Source organism: Pezoporus flaviventris, unplaced genomic scaffold, assembly GCF_033815535.1.
Source record: "Pezoporus flaviventris isolate CSIRO_AGI_PZ_B2104156 unplaced genomic scaffold, CSIRO_AGI_Pfla_v1 ptg000013l, whole genome shotgun sequence".
In the NCBI taxonomy this organism is placed as follows: domain Eukaryota; kingdom Metazoa; phylum Chordata; class Aves; order Psittaciformes; family Psittacidae; genus Pezoporus; species Pezoporus flaviventris.
Window position 1 is genome coordinate 41,342,152 of NW_026892561.1, and position 19,701 is coordinate 41,361,852.

General features: G+C 39.7%; 1 protein-coding gene across 3 annotated transcripts in view; it reads right to left on the bottom strand.

Moving 5' to 3' along the window:
- Positions 1 to 19,701, bottom strand: part of NYAP2 (neuronal tyrosine-phosphorylated phosphoinositide-3-kinase adaptor 2) — a 140,004-nt gene that overhangs the window by 70,022 nt on the left and 50,281 nt on the right. For all 3 annotated transcript variants that reach the window (XM_061453004.1, XM_061453003.1, XM_061453005.1), the window contains one exon: positions 5,471 to 5,769. In XM_061453004.1, the coding sequence (XP_061308988.1) occupies positions 5,471 to 5,769 (299 nt within the window). The remainder of the gene's footprint in view (positions 1 to 5,470; positions 5,770 to 19,701) is intronic.

Below are 19,701 nucleotides of genomic sequence, written 5' to 3' on the forward strand. Positions count from 1 at the left end.
TACTGAAAGATACTTCTTACCAGACCTCCCTGCCCCACTCCCATGCCCCAGCTCCTGCCTAGCAGTAGGGTTGTGCAGGAGCATCCATGTCTCAAAGAGACATTCCTAAAATACTGTATTCTTCTACGTCAGCACTGGGTTGTCATGCCTGGCAGGAGGCCAAGCAGATAGCCCAGAAGCAGTAGCATCTAAAACTGCCCATAGCTATACCCACCATAACTCATCTTTCTGTTGCTTTACACTTCTAAGGTCTGAATAGGTCTCATTAGTGATATTTCTTCCTTTAGCAGGCATGGATGAAAAGATGCGAGAATCAGATCTGGCTACAAGGAAGGACATGACATAGTTACTGCAGAGGAAACTATTTTAAAGTTCAGGTTAAATACACTATTCAGTAAGGCAGAAAATAAAAGGAAACCAGCATCATGCAAAACCAGCAAGTTCTGTTCAATGACAGTATCGAAGTTCAAGTTTACAATGCAGAGTCTCCAGTTTAGCTGACAGAAAAATAGATTTATGACACCAGCTGGACTGCAACCCCAGTTACACTTACTGTAATTGCTCTTCTCTAGAGGAATATTTTCCTTACAAGTTTACCACCTTTAGAGACTGCTAAGCAAGAGAGAAAGGCTTCCACTGCATGGGCTTAGAAAGAGACAAGAAGGGTAGCTTCTTCCACACATGGCACTTGGAAGAAAAGCACTGAACAAACTGAGTGGGTTTCAAGGCATGGGGATCCCTGCGAGCATTTTCATGTCTTAGACCTAAACTTTCTGTAAGCTCTAGCAGAAGCAGAACAACCCCGTGCAACATCTTGAAAATGCTACTCTGAGTCGTAATTTGCATTTGTATGCACATATTTGCGTGTACCTGCGTGCACATAAAACTTGCATTTTCATTATCTATATGTATTATATGCTTGTATAATGCAGTCATTACCCATTTTACTAAGGAGAATTTTAACAAAAAGTTAACTTTCACAATGCAATTCACTGATACCTCTTCATTTATGATTGCACTGCAGTGGATCTGTAAACCTTTCTGGTGGATAAGCAGGGTTCACATAAAACCCACTGCTTGAGGCTGGTTACATTCACCAGTTACACTGTTTTGGTAATTCTTTTTTCTGTAAGATTGGGCACTGAAAGCACATAGATTAAACTCCTGCATTTTCTCAATAAGACCCCTTTTGGGATCAAGATTAGACAGGCCTTCCATGCTGAAATGTTATTTAAAATGACCCTTTCAGTTCACTTCTCACTTCCAGTGTGTGATATGGGGCACAGCTCCATTTGTTTGCTGTTCCTATCAGAGTTTGAAAACTCTGCAGAAAAGACAAACCACACTTTTAAAAACAACTTTCTAGAAATCTGTCACTGGGGAGAAATGCACTGGGGGGAAGGTGTTCAGTGGGTGCATATGAGAGGTAGCCAGAAGAGTCAAAAGGAATACTGAAGCTTAAGAAGGCACATGAAAGTGTGAAAACACAGCAATGAAATTAAACTCAAGGAGAGCTTCTCCAGGCTGTAGAGTGCTCTTTCAGGCAAAGCCAAGGTAGACTGACGTGGAATACACTAACCGAAGTGTTACCACACTGCTGCACAATGTGACAGGGTTAATGCATGTCATTGTGACTTGAAAGAAGATTCTCACACTCCCACAAATTTGGAAGCAAGTAGACTGTACAGGGAAAGAACCACCGTGGCTGCTACTGATGCTATTTGTGCTTAGGGAGGAAAAGGTCTTTCAAGCTCATGACCAAATTTCTTCCACCACTTACTTCTGCAGTAAAGTCAGGCTTTCATTCAAAGCATAATCTAATGTTAATGGTGGTTACTAAGATGAGATGGATTCAATATTTGGACTTCACCATGATCAGAAAAAGAATGAAAATTACCACCAGTAATTGGTTTTGTTTGTATAAAGTGGATAGTTACCAAAAAGCAAAAAGTAAACATGTTTAATAAAAATGAGCGGTGAGGCTGTCCCTGGTTGCCTAGGAAATGCAGCAAATTCCTTTTCAAAGTAGCCACAGGGTCAGACAATAGAAATCATAGTCTGAATTATTCTGCATTGCCATAAAAAAAAAATGAGCTGGGAATAATTTTGTGACAACTCCTTTGTAAAGATTCCACAATAGTTGGTGGAGAAACAATAGGGGTTTTTATCATTGTTTCCAATAGCTCCTGGAAAAAGCAGTAGCCATTCAGCCTGCAAATACCACAAATACATACAAATGTATGAGAGGCATGCATATACAAATATTTGGGTACAATATCAACAATAAAGACCAAGTTAAGCCTCTGTGTTCTCGGAGTTGACATTCCAAAGACCTTCCTAGGAGAACATGAGTATTGTATCCTATGGACTATCTTACCTGAAATTGGCAAGATACAGGTTTACAGCCTCTTGAATTCAAAGACTGCTACTAGAATGAGAACTACTAGACATGGGAAAACTTCACCACTTGCACAGATAAAAAAAAAGATTTGCAGAATCAGACCTTCACAGGTTTCTTTGAGCTACACACAATTTCAGATACTTTATTTGCTGGGATTAACTGTAAAGCAACAGTAATAATTTCCTATTCTGGGACAAAGCTGGTTTAATATTTGTATCAGATAAATACTGCAGATAATTAACTTTCATCTGATTCTGCTCATCTTTAGATTCCCTCATCAATGTATGACCACAGGTTTTATACAAACTTTCCTATGCTAGCCAGATGATGGCTGAAAACTCTTTCATCACAACAAACTTCTTACCTCGGAGGGGAAAAGCAATAACAAAGCCTTTCCTGGTGACAGCAAAGCATTTTAGTTTGTTCATCCAAACACCACCTTGAGTATACCTCAGACTTTAAAATGTGACTGCTTAGTTAACCCCCCTACAATCTGATTTTACTTTCTGTGTATCAGACTCTGGTGAAACTCCTGTAAGTCTGGCATATATAAAACCAAACACATACAAACAGGGCAGGCATTCTGAACACATGAAAACAGTTAATGGGTTATGTCACTTCAAAATCTCCAGGAACTTTTTCATGATAGCTTAAAAGTACCCATTGCAGTACTACATGTAAACCTGCAGAATGAATGTAATACATGGCATATATTAAGTATCATAGAGATTCTCAATATTCCATGAAGGCATTTAGTCACACTCAAAGGCAACACTTAGGTACTACCTTTTATGCTAGTGATGGAGTATTAACCATTAACCAGTTCTTTCCAGAGATCTTGCTATGAATATTCAGACATTGATTACAGTAACAAAGATGAGGTGCTCTGCAATACTTAGTACTTTGGTGTAGTAATGCTGTTGTCATAGAAATTATACAAAGTGAACCTGCTACAGCACCATGCATGCCACTCGTAACCATCTTGTGATGCAATAGATCGAGCTCAACCTGTACAGAGTGGAAGCAGGCAAACAGAAAGCAGGCCTTGGAAACAGAAATGTCAATAAATTACAAATTTTGGAGTCTGTCAGAAGGGACATGACTACATACTACGTCCTCAGTGTCAAATTTCAGATGGCAGGAGAAGATGAGGGAAAGGAAGCAAAATCTTCACAATCTTCCATAATAATAGTGCTGAAGAAAATCCAGTTTCATAAGGACATGGCTCTACCTAACTACATGACTACTTAAGGAGTCTGCCATAATTTCTGCGAGATCTGTGGAATACTTGAATGTATTTCAATTATCACTATCATTATTATTATTGCTACTTTAAGGCTTTCAGAGACTCTTGCTTCTCAGTAAATGAGGAAAAGGGCTAGGGGGATGGATATAAAACAGACCTTATTCCTAATTATCCTAGAGATAATGTGAAGGTCGGCTATACCAAAGAGCAAAATATACTCTGAGACTCAATGCACACTTGCAGGAATATTCATTAAACAAGTCAGAAAATGTTAGAGCCTATTTTACTGCCCTGTCTGCAAGATAAACTTCATTTAGCCTTTGTAATTCTGGTTGAGCAGACTCAGGAAGAAAGAGTGCTAATATATTAAAGAATTATAAAAACATTTTGAAATATAATATTTTTCAAAAGAACTTTTGAGAAACTTAAAAGCTTCTATCTTTCACCTCAGAGCACATCAGACCAAAACGTTTGTGCCATGTAATTCTCCTTCTAGATTAAATGGAGGACTTGAAACTTTCTGATATGAGATTTTAAATCTGTCTGTGGCACAAATCTGAGTGGTCACTGTGTAGCCTTTGGTCCAGTAAAATTGTGCTAAACTGCTTTTATTAAGGGCAGTTACTCAATTCTTGGATTTGTCATGTGAATCTGTTCAATGGAGTTGATGTAATGGTCACGGTGGAGGACAAGCTACGGAAGTAATGCTAAATGTCATATGCAAAATAACCACCACCAACAGCACAAATATATCTACAGTTTGTTCAGCGTTTGTGCTCGACCTTGCAGTCATAGACATATGTGTCATCAGTTGAATTACACATTGCTTTGCATCTTTATTATCACCGATGACTTTTCAAAATCAGATTTGCTTAAAAGGGGTTGTAACATGAATGCAGCTAACAAGTATTTCTGGCCACAACAAGAAGCAAAAGGGACACACACTAAGAGCACAACATAATGCATGGGATGTCAAAACTGATATGTAACACAGCAGTAGGAAAGACCAGCGCTGATCAAAACCATTTGTCCATAAGGGTTCCTTCTTACAGTTCACACTGTGAATCACAGTCATCCTGATCTCTCCTAGCAGGGAGTACAGCTGGTCCTACTGCTTCACAAAATGGACTTCCAGCATGGAAGAAAGGAAGAAGAAGATCCCTACAGTGTTAGTTCTTCTTTAGTAGTTCAGAGTAAGGAAGTTCTAACCTTATTCAACACTTTTGTTTATTTTCTTCTGAATATTGCATTGGCTGCAATGGAACTAGGAGAAATGAGAATGTAACTGGGCTGCAATGTAGCTGTGAAGAGAAAATGTAGACCTACATGAAACAGAAGCTTAGGCAATACATTATATCATCTCAGGTATAATTTTTACTGTTGGATAATATCTCCTTGCTGTAGAGATTCAGGGCCATGCAGCTTTCAGTATTTTATCATTTCTGTCCTTCACTTCTTTGTTGAGGAGGATCCTGTCCAGGACTGTGGTTTGCACAGTGCTAGTGATATAGTGAGTGGTCCTTAGCTGGTGTGCAGGTAACATTGCTACCTGATAGCAATTTCTTTTGCCTTTCATTTTGAATAATTCAACTCATTCTCCAGTATATAACCAGGAAATAAAAGTGGTACTGTTCTGTTAGAAATGTCAATGGTTGGCAATTACCCAGGGGTCCAAAATGTAGAGCACAATGATCTGGGATATCTGTGCTGGAATTGTTACACAGAGAGGGAAACTACAGTTAATCCTTAAATACAAGATTATCAACTGGATAATCTTAACAGTGTCACCATAAACCTTTTTTCCAAAGAATTATAGCATTTACCTTCGGTCCTGTCTGGTAGTTTCCCACTTTTATTTGTTGTTCCAGTGTTGACTGTTTCAGATGAGGTGCTCAGTTTGGTGTTGGGGTCTCGTTTAGGTTTTGGAGGTGGCTGCTTACGAGAGCTGCTACTTTCATCGTCAGTTCCTCCAACAGAATGAAGAGACTGGGATCTCACTGTAAAGCCACTGGAGCAAGGATGTGGCAGTCTGTCCTGAGGAGCAGGCATTGTCATAAATCCCATGCGGAAATGTTTCCCCACGTAGCTTCCTTCATTTCCTCTCGCTACTTCTCCACCTATGCTGTAAGAGAAAATACACACATAAGTAAATGATCCACCTTTGCCTGAACTGTACCTGGAATCACAGTCTCAGTTCTGCTTCTGAGGAGCAGATTGTACTTTTTAATTTGGAAACCAGCAATGCTCTTTTCTTTTCTTGGAAGAAGATGACTACTAGAATAAAGCACTCAGCGTAGGTTGCCAAGAATTCAAAGGTACATACACCGCTATGCACTCACTCAGAGTTTTACAAGAAAAAATAGAGAAAAGCTTTTGTTCAGGTTTCATAGCATTATGACTAGAAATTGTCTACAGAAAAAAAATTCAAACATTAGAAGTCAGAACTCAGTTTTCAGGAAGACAAGAGACCACAAGTAGGGCAAAGAATAATACTGCTTTAGAAATGCAATATCCTGTATTGATCCACACTCCCTTGCACTCATCTTTAACTACAGACATCCATGTACCTTGGAAACAAGGCTCTTGGGGCCCAGTCAATCATTTCCCTGCAGATTAAAGAATAAGAGAAAGAAATGCTCAAAAAATTATCTGTATATAGGAAACTGAGTATTTACGTCTCATCAAATCCACTTGAAGCTGCAACATGAGCAGTATGAGACTAGTAAGATGCAAGTAGAGGAGATGCAAAGGCAATGGGCTGTGGGATACCAGGAAGAAAATAACCTCCAATCATTCAGGAACACAGAGAAGAAGGAAAGCTCAGCTGAAAAAGTGCTATCATACCAAGTACTACGTTGTACCATGGATGGCAGGACTGAGAATAAGGTATTATCCCTGCTATAGTCATGTATGCTTATCAGTTCTGAATCATAGCTTTTACTGATGCTTTTACTGCAAACCCATAACACAGTTCAATTAATGCAATTCACTGAATACACGAAAAACCTACACAACACACACAGGTCAACACAGGCCTGTTTGCATGGAGGTTTGAAATGGTATGTGCCACTGTGAGCATGTAGAAATGTCAGTATGAGAACTGCAAAGTCCTGGAAAGCCCTAATTACCTCCTGTTTCTCCTTCACATAGAGTGAAGCTCTAAGCAGGGTCAGTCTGCTCATCTGTAAGTTTCCTATTCAGTGTTGCCTTGGGCTCATGCAGTTTATTTGCTTCTGGAACACATTTCCTTCTTTAAAAGACAAGAACATTTCTCAATGGTTCATGTGAAAATTAAGGTCACTTCATTCCCTGATACTGTCCCCTATCTTCACTGTAGGTAATACACAAGCTGTATCTAATTGTCTTAAAAGCATCGGATTGGCACCATGCAACGCACGACTGCAGAATAAAGCAGAATCTTTTTTTTGCTTACTACTGTCCTTGCATTTTTATTTATTTTCCATGACTGGAGAGATCCCCTTTCCAAATCAGAAACAAGTGAACAGGTCTAACTGAATATGTGCCGCTCTCCACCTGCACATGTACACACCACGCACCTGCCCACACACATGCCACACATATGCATATACTGATCCATGTTCATAACCAAGTTATTACTGAATCCTAATTGGCATCAATTCCAGAGGGATTTTCAGACACAAAGATCAAAAGGTAGAGCTCATTATTTTGAAGATTAATAAAAAACCTGTAGCTAATTTAAATGATTAACTATGTCTCCACTAATCTTGCATAAATTGTTCTGAAAATAATATAATCCTCTGGTGTTGGACTACAAAAAGGGCCTGTCATGTTATTTAGAGAAGATTACTATCCAAACATGCTGAAGAATGCAGGCGGGGGTCTGCTTCCTTCCTTAAGTCCATTGGACAAGTCAGATTTCGCAAGCAGAATTTCAGTTTGCCATGTCTCTGACATGAAAGTTCTCATCAACTTATACTATTTAATTAGTGCATTTACTTCACTACTGCATGAAGGTGTTGAAACTACACACTGTAAGGTAGATTCCATTATGGATGGACTTGCACAAAATCCACTGAGATGATAGGTTTCACCCATTTCCTAAGAATACACAGAACTGCATTTATATGAAGTGTGGGTTTTTGCTGAACTGCTGCATCCTGTACTCCAGAAATAAGAACTTTCAAAACGTAAGTTCAGTGTCTAAACACACATATCTCATTAAACAACTGAACTGTGTCCTTTTTCCTTCCTTTCCATATTTTTTTTCATTCTTTACTGAATTCCTTTCAACATCACAGATGAAAACCTATCTCACCTGCTTCCTATGCATACTCCAGAATAAAGAGCCTATAGCCAGGTCAAAGAGAGGTTGCAGGTACACATGAGAACAGAACTTGTTATTCTGCTTTGTGCTGAAGTAGATCTGGTCTTGCTTTTCTATATTCTCTGCTCAGCTACTAGACAAAATCAGCAGGGCACCATTTCCCTCTTTTCAGCCATGTGTAAGACCGTCCATTTCTCTTTGAGTGTAGGAGCCAACCTTCAGCTGATAGTTAAGCACTGTAAACCCCAAGACGAAGAAGCCTAACCTCTCGTTCTTGGTACTGGGCCGAGGTCATCAGTCAGGATCACAAAAAAGCTTATGTTTGGGACTTATGCTGGTAGGGATTCCTGAGTGTCGGGCAGCGGGTGTTTCCCAGCAGAGCTTGACTAGCAAGTGCAAGCATAACATCAGGTGGAGTGCCAAGTTCACATCTTGGTAATAGAGACTGAAATCCACCGTGGCGCACAGAGAAAGGAGTCATTCCAGACTCATACCCAGAGAACAAATACAAAAGCTGGATGGCAGATTTCAAACATGGCATCTCCTACCCTCAGGCAGCAGCATGCCAATGCTCCATTGAGACCCGTGGAACACAACTTTGCAATGCACAGTACTGCTGGTGTTACACCATGAAACTAGACAGAAACGATTTGTTTATAAACTCTTCCTGCTTGCAACTACAGGAGTTGTCTGGGGCTGGTATATGTCCCACTACACTACAACAGGCAGAGAAAGATTTACACACACCTTGCTGCATAAATGACTCCAGAAGCAGCGAAGGAATATAATTGTGTAGCTCTCACTCCGTTATTTCTGACAGGAAAGAGCCTGTGCTCCTCATTGTACTGATAATGAGTTCTATCTCATTTCAAAACTGTATTATGTGAGTTGCTGCAAGTATTACACAGTTTATTAATATATATGGAAATTCAGATTTGGATTATTCCTCTGGGAAGTTTCAATCTGAACTTGGCCAGGTTCAACTGCTTCTCTGACAAAGAATTATATACAGCATTCAAATAACCATTAAAAAGGCAAGTCATTTGTCTGCAACAAGAGTCTTGAATTATATAATAACAAAATTAATCATACAATCACTTGCGCTACACACAGCAAACCTGACTTTGTGCTGAAAATGCACTTTGGCATTTGCCTAGGTCTAGTGACTGATGCTGCAGTGGGTGGCAGAAAGGGCAGTGCAGTAAGGCTAGCTCCAGACACACTTAAGAAGAGTGTTCTGAAGCAGCTCTTCTTTCAAGAACAAGTTATGGGACTTCTCCAATGCCTACTTAACAAGTCCAATGGAGACCATCGAGTGCTGCCAGATTACATTATCCCTTCTCGGGTGCACTGTTCTCATCCCTCTCCCTCCTCCACACAGTACTGGAACTGAATCATTATAGCAAATACCAAAGCAGTTGGATCTGCCTCAAAACGGTAATAGAAGATTTCAGCTTTCATTACTAAAATAGGTAGAATAGCTCCAAATGATGGACCTGACAAGTCTTGTTATACCTCCTATATAGGTATTATCTGTCAGCTGAGATTTCTGAGGTCAGAATTCAGCTAACTAAACCATTCCAACCTTGCTGTTCCATACTGTGGAATCAGACTACCTGCAAATAAGCTGTGATCATCGTGGTCCTGGACACATTACAGCTCAGTTTATTGTGCTCTGCCTGCTCTGTTCTAGCAAGTAGATACTGGAGCACTGACCAAACTACAACATGGAATAACTGAAATGTTTATGTGTTTGAAGAACTACAGAGGGCAATAACTATAACTTTTGTATTATTCATTTTATTACTCACCACAAGAAAGGAAGTTCCAGGAGAAGACGGACCATTAGAAATGAACTCAGAAAATACCGTAAATGGACAAAGCACAGGCCAGGTCATTTTCACCTTGCTTTGCCATGACTCATAATGTCCCTATTGACTGGAAATATATTTTCGAGTTGTCAAGCTGGAAAACTAAGAACAAGAAGTTCTCATCACACTGCTGAAGAACACATGGCAAAGAAAAGGTATCTAGAGACTGCCTGCCTCAATCAGTGTGGTCTTTTTAGTTTGCTCTGTTACTACTTTGCACTGCAAGTAACAGTTTTACTTTTTCTGTGAAGTTTCATTACTTGGACCAAGGAGAAATTGAAGTAATTTCTGGGAAAAAAAAGAAAATCATAGTTGTGTAAAAACTTTTGTTTTACTTGGTGTTACTGCTTTAACTGCAAACAATGTGGCATATTAAATCCCTCATTGTACTTCTAAGGAGTAGGAGAATTCTTAGGAATATCTAAGCCCCATAAAGTCAGAATACCCTAGAGCTACATTTTCTTCCCAGCTATCTATCCACCCTTGGTTCTTGGTATTCATCCAGATATTCTCTTATCAGTTCAGACTTAAAACGGATTAGTTTCATGCCTCAGGCACCAAGAACCACTTGTTAGCTCTCCTCATCTTTGTGTAGTTTCTATTTTTCTTCCAGTTTTCCTTTACATGAGATTTTTTGACTTTTTATCCACAAGTTCAAAAGGGGAACTACACCTGATTATAAGACTTGATCTCCTAAGCAGGAGAAAAGCGGACATACTCTGTTGGTGACAAATGTACTCTCAGGGGTGACACTCCAGACAGCCAAGAGAAGCCATTTCAATAGCAGATGCTCACTCTTCTTGTGAGGAAGACTCAGTCAGATACTGATTTGTTAGCTGGCAGAAACTGAGCTGAGAGTCTCTGCAAGCTACTCTGCAGAACAGGGGAGAACTGAGTTACAAGGGAAACAATGCACACGGATGGCCAGGCCTCTTCCCTCTGGGGAGCTGCAAGCCAGTGCTACCCTACCATGACACACGTCTAATCCATCAGGGAAGCTGTCTGAGTCAGAGACCAAAGATAAGTCACAAAAAATTAACTGTGATGCTGTAGGAAGATTTTTATAAGTCCATCATAAAAATGACTAACCATCTGCAAAAATACAAAAAGAATAAAAATACTTCACTCAGGGATTGTCTATGAGCTGGCTTGATAGAGCAAACAGCAGTGCATCCCTTGGTGCATCTACCTTTTTTGGGTTACAAGAATAGCTACTGATATTTTAATCACTTCCTTACTCATACAGCAATGAACACCTCATTCTTCCGCTCATATCAAATGTTCTGAGTATAAAGGCCTGAAATGGCTTTGAAATGTCTATTCCCCATCAGAATAAATTATACACACATATACTAAGGATGACACATTTTACTTTGTATTTGAGAAGCACTTTCAAGATTAGCATAAATTATATTTGTAAATTAGAGGTTGGATGCCAAAAAACAGAAGATACACTATTTTTATCCCCCTAAACATGATTTCAGCAGACCATGAAATGTAATACTGAATAAAGAAGGGCAGGATCACAATCATGGATTCAGAAACTGCACTGTAAGTATGGTTTTACACAAATCCACGCCATTTTCATTATAGAAATTAAACATAAAACCAAATTACTTTCTTTTCCTTTTCTTTTTCTTTTTTTTCAATTACACTCCAGAGGTCCCTCTCCTTATTCTCACAGACTCCAGATGTCTCACAATCTTACGTCAAGATCCAGAGGATCATACTACCATCCTTTTAGTTACAGGCTCAACTGTAAATGAATCATGACAAAGGTTAAGTTTATAGCTATTTTGTGCACCTGGAGGACTATCTAAAGTGAGCAACTGACATGCCTGTGCACATCAAACATCTTACGTCTGTAATATGCCTCTGCTTTTGACATAGGAGATCAGGTGCTGCTTAAGTCGCCCAGGCCTCTCAGGACACAGAATAACATCAGTGCTATAAAATAATATTTATTCTTTTACTACCCCTGTCAAACCCGCAGGCCCAGGGTTTGGTCCTGCAAACACGCAATGAGCTGACACCCCCTCTTTGTGTACCTGCATTGTTGTACTGGAGTAACTAGGAAGCCTTGCAGAAATTGGTTGTCAGTTGTGCCTCTCTTCTAAGCAATGCCACTTGATGGGGTGTGCCCACATAGTCTGACACTAGATTATTTCTAGGAAATCGTTTCTTCGAGCCAACCTGTATGTGGAACAGACCTCTAACAGCACTGTGCTGCTGTCAAGAGTCTGGCTCCTGCCATCCACAAAAGGATTGAATCTTGCATGCAGATGATTTTCCAGATCAAACTGAACCACCACATGCTGTGGCTGCACTGTAAGACTGAGTCCCTGGTGAGCAACCAAAAACACAGCTGTAATTCCTATGCAGTACACAATGCATGATAAAAGCAAAACTAACCAAGACTGTCCTCAGCAGGTTTTCCATAAGATGCCAGATAGCCTAATCTCAAATTATGATCTGTGATGCTCCACAGCAAACAATTTTCATAATGCAAAACATTGAAAATGCTACCAGTAGCTGAGGCTTGGGGCGGAAAATATCAAAATCAAACCAAACCAAACCTGAAACTTTATAAGAAACACTAATAAATAAAAACTATGTATGCTCTTTTTATAACTGTAATGGAGTAATGGAGGAGTAAGGACCTTCTGATCCACTGAGAGCTGAACGAAGCTGTATTTCATGAGTCTGAACAGAAGTGATGGTACTGGTTCTTATCCCCAGTGTCATTCCTCCTGTCTTCAGTAGGCTGCCTCCTTAACCAGGGACTAAGAATGGGCATGTTGGGCTGAACAGCCACAATGGCCTGATGTTGCTTTCCTCAGAGGACCAGCCATTGCTACTGTATATGGGGCAGCGGGTCTCCAGTGCTCCAGCCCTGTGTATGACTGGTGGCTAACTGATGCATACGGACAGGTTTGTGAGTTGTGAATACAGAAGATGCTTAACAGGCAGGGGTGAAAAGTGCCCTGGTTTTATATGACTACAGATATTTTTAATTTTGCATGGGAGATGCACAGCTAAAAGCCAGTAGATGAAAGCTCATATGTTCAGAGTCACCTAGAATTAGATATCAACCATATGCAAAGTTTAAACTGAGTGCAAACGCATGTTCGTGTTAATGGAGTGGGGGTTTGCATCCTGTCAAAAACGGGAGGAGCCAGAACAAGGCTGTGTTTTTGTCACATTCAGCAGAAAGCCACATGGCGCAGACTCCACTCTGCCTGAGCAACTGTGGCTAAGTAAATATTTCAATGAGGTATGGGAATAAATTAACATTCAAAATCAGTTTGGTCGGTTTTTGTAAGAAAATGTTTCTTTGGCTTTGAGTCGAGTTGTAATGGAAGAAAAATACGCAAAAAGTAAAAAAAACTTTCTGTGGATCAGATGCTGGGAAAAGTTTAAACTTGGACAAATTAATGAAATGTGCCAACACTCTAAGAACAGTGATTTGTAAACCAAGTGCACTGAGCCTGCCGAGATATTACAGTGTCTAACCTTTCCAGATTCAGGCTTACTTCAAACAGTGATTGTACAGATGCTCCTCTGAATCCCTTGAGCAAACATGACTCTAGTTTTCATTTAAAATCCAAGCTCAAATATAAGGAAATTAAGGTTTTAAATAAATGCTTCCTATGGTCTCCAGTGCTAGAAAGGAGTTTGATCCTGACCTGGCAGTGAACAGGAAGAACAATATTTTGTTTGGGAGGAAAACTCCTTACAAATTTCACTTTGGCATGGCAAAACATACAGATTTCTTTTGTTTAATTAGCCCTGAAACTTCAGACATTGACATAATTCTTTGGATACTTCTGTTATTCATAACTTTCCATTCAAAATATAGGCCCTAGCCTGGCTTGGCTCTCTGTTTTCTTTTCTAAATGTTATGTGAGTTGGTAAGAAAGGGAGAGGCGCTACCTGGTGTAAAGAGCCTGCGAGGAGGTCTTCGTACCACAGCCACAGTAGGTATGCGATATGGACACAGGCTCCACTGACAGGACAATGTTGTGCAAAGATTTGTCTTTTGGCAGCTCAACATCCAGATCTGCTATGTTCATACAGGGCAATTTTGCTTCCAGACATCTCAGCACAAAGCAAAACTCACAGAATCACTCACACAGTCACAGAATAGTTTGTGTTGGAAGGAATCTTCAAAGGTCATCTAGTTGCAGGAAGCACAATTTCCTAAAGAAGAGCACAAGGCTAAACTGGGTATTTTCCCCCATTTACCATGTCTCTGTGTGCTGAATTGGTCTTTGCACAGGAAACAAAAACGTTTAACTTAGTGCAGCTTACCCACCCTAACTACATAAATACTCTGCTGGACACATCACCTTGCTGTTACAGGTGTTGAAACCCATAGAAAGCTTCATGAAAGGATCCCTTTTTTGCACTGGAAGAGCCCTGGTTGAGTCCATTGCCTCAACTTTACAGCTAGCATTACCAGCCTTCTGCTAGTAAGTATCCATGTTACCACCTCTGGTTTTTCGATTTCTGAAGGGAAAGTTTCAGCTCATTTATCGATCACCGCTTGGTGATTTAACTGGAAAGCATGAATATCTGCCTGTGCCTTGCAACATGAACAAAGACTCAAAAAACTAAGTGAAACATTTTTCACAGGTGTGATTAACCCAGAAACAGGAAAGAGAATCACTCCATACAGATGTATGCAATGGTCTCTCTCTTTCCTTCTTCTCTCAACAGTCTCAATCTGGTAAATAAAACTACATGAAATCCTGTACATCAGTATCGACAGTTCTCAGCATCAAAGCCTGGAAAGGCTTGTTCACTAAGACTGGATATAAGGAGGAAATTCTTTCCTTTTAGGGTGGTGAGACACTGGAATGGGTTGCCCAGGGAGGTTGTGAATGCTCCATCCCTGGCAGTGTTCAAGACCATGTGATAAACACATAAATGTACTGGCTTTCGCAAATCATAGGTGTGGTTATGTGGATATAACTGTACAAGTTTACAGTAACAGAAACAAAGCTCACTAAAGACACAAGACTAGACAACAAGTTAAAAAGGTTCAGATCTCTTGATCAAAATGGAGTCACACAGCAAAAGAATTTGTAAAGGTAAAAGAAGGGGGGGGTGAAGCTTGATATAAGGAAAGCTAGTGTCTAGAAAACATAAAGTACTTTTTAGCTTAACTTAGGTTGTAGAAAGAGAACAATATTTATGTTGTAAGTCTGTGGAATGTAGTGGCCCCACTAAACATGAGTTAATTGTTTCACACTAGTCTTCTAAAGTAGTTTTAAAGAGCAATGTTTGTGTTTTAAGTCTGTGGTGAGATAACAGGATTTAGTGGCCCCACTAAACATGAATGAGTTATTTCACACCATCCTTCTACTCATCAGTTAATTTAGAGACAGAGCCTCTCAAACATCTGCTAGCTTGGGATACTCCTTGTCTGCCAGTCCTGCAATAAATTTTGCAGGAAGGTCACACTGTTTTAAATCTTTCCTATTTATCAGAATAATTACAGATATAGCTGGTTGTGTGGTTATTGGGACATCCAACTGTGCCAAAGGTGAAAAGTACACTGTGAGGAAGACTGCTTACTTCATCTTGAAGACCCCTACTCACAAGAGGAAGATTGTTTACTTCATCCTCAAGACCCCTGCCCACAATCAACACAGAGCAGTGTGCAGATGCCAAGAGGAGGAGACTTATGATAATAAATTCTTGAAGCTACTTATATTATCCCCCACCTATATGCGGGAATTATGAATATGTATGTAACTAATGTAATAGTGAAAATATATAAACCTGTAACAAATGCTAACCACTTGCGCCTCTGGCTACGGTCATGCGCCCAGCGCTGTTGCTTTTGCTTTATTGACTTTGTCCCTCAATAAAACCTTGCTATTTTGTTTAGAGGAGTGAGTTCGTATTTCACAACCAGGTTGGACGAAGCCTAGGGTGAGATGGTTTAGTGTGAGGTGTCCCTGCCCATGGCAGGGGGGCTGGAACTAGATGATCTAAAGGTCCTTTCCAATCCTAACCATTCTATGAATCTATACAAAGTCGCCTGGAAAATCTCTGCTTATATCACTTTTTTATCCATAGCAAAGTGACCATTATCGCCACATCAGAATATTAATGAGCTTCACACCTAAATTTAGAAATAATGATAAAAACCAACTCTTTCCTGTCTTGATGGATGTCAGTTTCTTTGCCAGGGCTGTCAGAAGCTTCTTATTTGTTCAGAGAAATAAATAAAAAAAGACATTATATTTTCAGAAACACAGTTGATTTAATGTTGCATGTCAGAGTGTGTGAAAAGCAAGTGTAACGGGCATATAGGTGGTTAAGACTTACTGATTTCAGTCAGGACACTAAAAGAAGCTACCTGCAAACATATAGCTTGCCCCATGCATGCATGTACCCAGAGTGCCTCTGAATCAATTCCATCCTTAGGGTCTTCCAATATATTCAGTGCACGTCTAAGTGTTCTATTTAGAAATTGAGGTGAATTGTCTGAATGCAAAGCACAGAATTTCTTTTCTCCTGCTTACCCATGCACAGAGCTAATGGACCAGATAGATACACTAACTCTTGCAGCCCACTAAAAGGTCTCTCTCTATATATGGAAATTTAACATCAGAGACAACCGGCTGCAATAACAGCTGCCAATAAACTGCCAAAGCTGCCTAAAATCAGCACATGCTGATTTTCATCACTCTCAGAATTACTTTTGCAAAAATGGGGATGTGCAGTTAATTACTATTTACTGATCACTGCTCTGCTGAGATTTTTCTTTTTTATTTTTCTTGCAGGGGTAGCTTTTTGCCAAATAGTTGAACGAAAAATAAATCCAACAAGCTCTGATACTGAAGGAAGGTAGTACTTAAATGCTTCTTTAGTGACATACACTTACGCTGCCCAAAGGATTATCACTACTAGGCTATGAAGCTGCAGAGAAATGAAATTTTGCTAAAGCAGCAGTATGTATTTCAAGCTGCGAAAATCTGTGTGAGGATTATTTTAGGGACTCAAAACATTGAAACAAAGAGCAAAGACCCCTGTAACCTGCATTCAATGGTATGAAGGTAAATTAAGTGGGGAGCATACTGGTTCAGTTCCCTCCATGAGAGGGAAAAGCCCCTTTGAAAAGTCTTCTATCTAGAAACCATAATCCTAACATAATATGAACTGGTTTTCCATCTCCCAGTGCTACATTGCAGGCAGCAGTCTACTTTAAAACAACTTAAGCCAGTAGAGACACCTTGCATGTATGTATGCATGCATGTATGCACCAAGGATTTCAGCCCCAATCAGCTGTTTTGCAAACTCAGCAGCACGAAGGGATACCTGTGTGTCTTTAGTAAGGGCTATTCAACTTTGGGTTTGTTTTATTTTAAAATTTAATATACTGTTTTTTCTGCTCCAGAATACACAATACTCCTTTCCCTGCCCTGCTGCCTAGTGCCCACACAGGACACAGAAGCCTGCTGCTGTGTGCTCCTTGGAGTGGTTATGCCAAGCTTTCAAGTTTTGTAATGCTAAACCAAAATAAAAATTCCTTCAAGATAGTCTCATGATAGAAACCTTAAACCAGAGCAGCCTTGACTCAAACATTTGAGGCCATTATGTATAGTACTGGATCAGGCAGGCTTTCAAGTACTACAGAGAACTCACAGCAACATTATCTTTAAATAGGCACTGTCACTCACTTACTAGATGCAGTAAAGGGCTATGGAGTTCTGTGAAGGATGAACCATCCTGGACTTCACACACGCACACATCTCTGAATTCGCTTGGGAAACGGTTTTCTAGGCTCCCTAGAATAGCATGCAGAAATGTTAACATTTCTGGTGATGACTAATTCATTATTCTGGTCTCTAGAATCTCCTTGTATCTTATTTTTTACTCAGTAAGAAGTAAAAAATAATAATTGTTAAATAAAGCCTATCAGCACCTAGTTATTTAGCCAGTGAATGCATTGCTTTACAACAAAATGATTATTAGAGGTAAGAAAAGATAAAAGCAGCCCAATTACTTTATTGCAGCTCTAACAAGTGCCTGCTAGAAATGTGAAGGTAAAGGGTAAAACCAGCATATTCTCCATTGAGGGTTTTGAGTTATATGGCTACCTGTCATCCCACTTTCAAGTTCTGCTTTATACCCATGAGTAACAGCACACTCTTAAAATGAGAGGAAAGGCGCTTCTCTAATCCTGCTGACTGATTGTGAGACACTAGAGAAAAAACTTGGGGAATCAAAATTGTGGAGTTTTGCACATGTTTCTGAGCGATCCAAGGTGAAGTTTTTAATCCACCCTCAGATATTAAAAGGGAGTTTATGCTTCACAGGAATATTCACTAAAATCTTTAGGATAGCTTTAATTCAAGACCCAGATCCACTTCAAGAGGGCTCACAAAAGAATGGTGTCAAGCAAAATTAAATATCTACCAGGGAGAGAGTCCCTACCACAAAAGTGACGAAACTGGGTTGTCTAATAAACAATAGCATCCATAATTCTTGAAATGCAGATAAAAATAAATACAAATTATAATCTTCATAATACATATGAGTTATTTCTGCATATGCTCATTAATCTGTGTTTATCACCCTCCAAGCTAAATAAACAACTAGATCCTTTTAGTAGTTGTAACATGAGGCATGTAGATATATAACTTTGATTTACAGAGTATGACAGGCAATCAGTGCACGTCAGAGAAAGCCCACATCAGCAAAGAGACATGTTAAAGCCGCATTTGAATTTTCCTTTTTTAGGACTGAACAGATGAACATTTCCTTCACATTGTGAACACAATGGGACTGGGAAACAACCTGAATTTCAGACTAAGAGAAAAAAGGATTGCTTCAAATTATAGGAAAATGAACAGCACTAATTTTACTCCTCACTTTGAGCAAATTGAGTAGTGCATACCAGAAAAAGCAGAGCCAGACTTATCCCTAAGTCTGTTACTAGACAGTTCTACTTGCACACACACAAGTAATACAGGAATGACAGTTAGAAATCAACTGCTTCCCTCTATTTGTCACTCGTATAACATATACATTAAATTTGGCTGATGAACTGAAAAGAAAAAAGAAAGTCTATGATTTTTTCTTAAACAAAATAGGAATACAGCCAGGAAATGAAAGACTGAATTCCTGTATTAATAGTGATGTACATTGAGAGCAGTTAAAGATCCCATTTTAAAGACATCAATATTACCTTCACAAAAGGTTTACATTGGTTGTCAGGATATGAACCAATTACCTATTTCAGCTGGGAAGAGTCTGATTGTAAATCATGAAGCTATCAAAAAAGCCGGCTTGGAAGAAGAAAACATCCAAGCTGATCAAATCCGTGGCATCTTGCTTTTGAAACAAGAAGGTCAAATTCAATATAATGTCTCAAGTTTGAAAAACCACTGCAAAACTGAGAAACCTGAGCAGGACTACACTCCCCAGTGCCCTCTGTACCATTATCACAGACAGTCTCATCACACTCTTTGTCAAAGTCAGGCTTGGATCCTTCCCACTAATCCTTTATAGGCTTTATCAGGACTACAGGGTTAGAGCTGGGTATCAACAAATAGTTCAGTTTTCTATGGAAATTGACAAATGTCAACTTTTGTTCCTACAAGCCAAGTTGCTCAGTGTGATTACAGTGCATACGAATGGCTGGACAAATGGCTAAGGTTATCTCTGGAGAGGAGCAGTCCAGGCTCTGTGGCACCTTGTGCTTGTTGTGGCTCAACAGAAGAGTGCGAGTCAGACCAGTCTCCCCAGTCACTTGGTCACCTCAGGGCTGCTCCTCTGTCCTGCCTTTTAACTGCAAAGTGCAAGATGAAACTGGGACTAAATCATCCACAAAACAAAGTTCAAGCTCCCCAAAATTTTA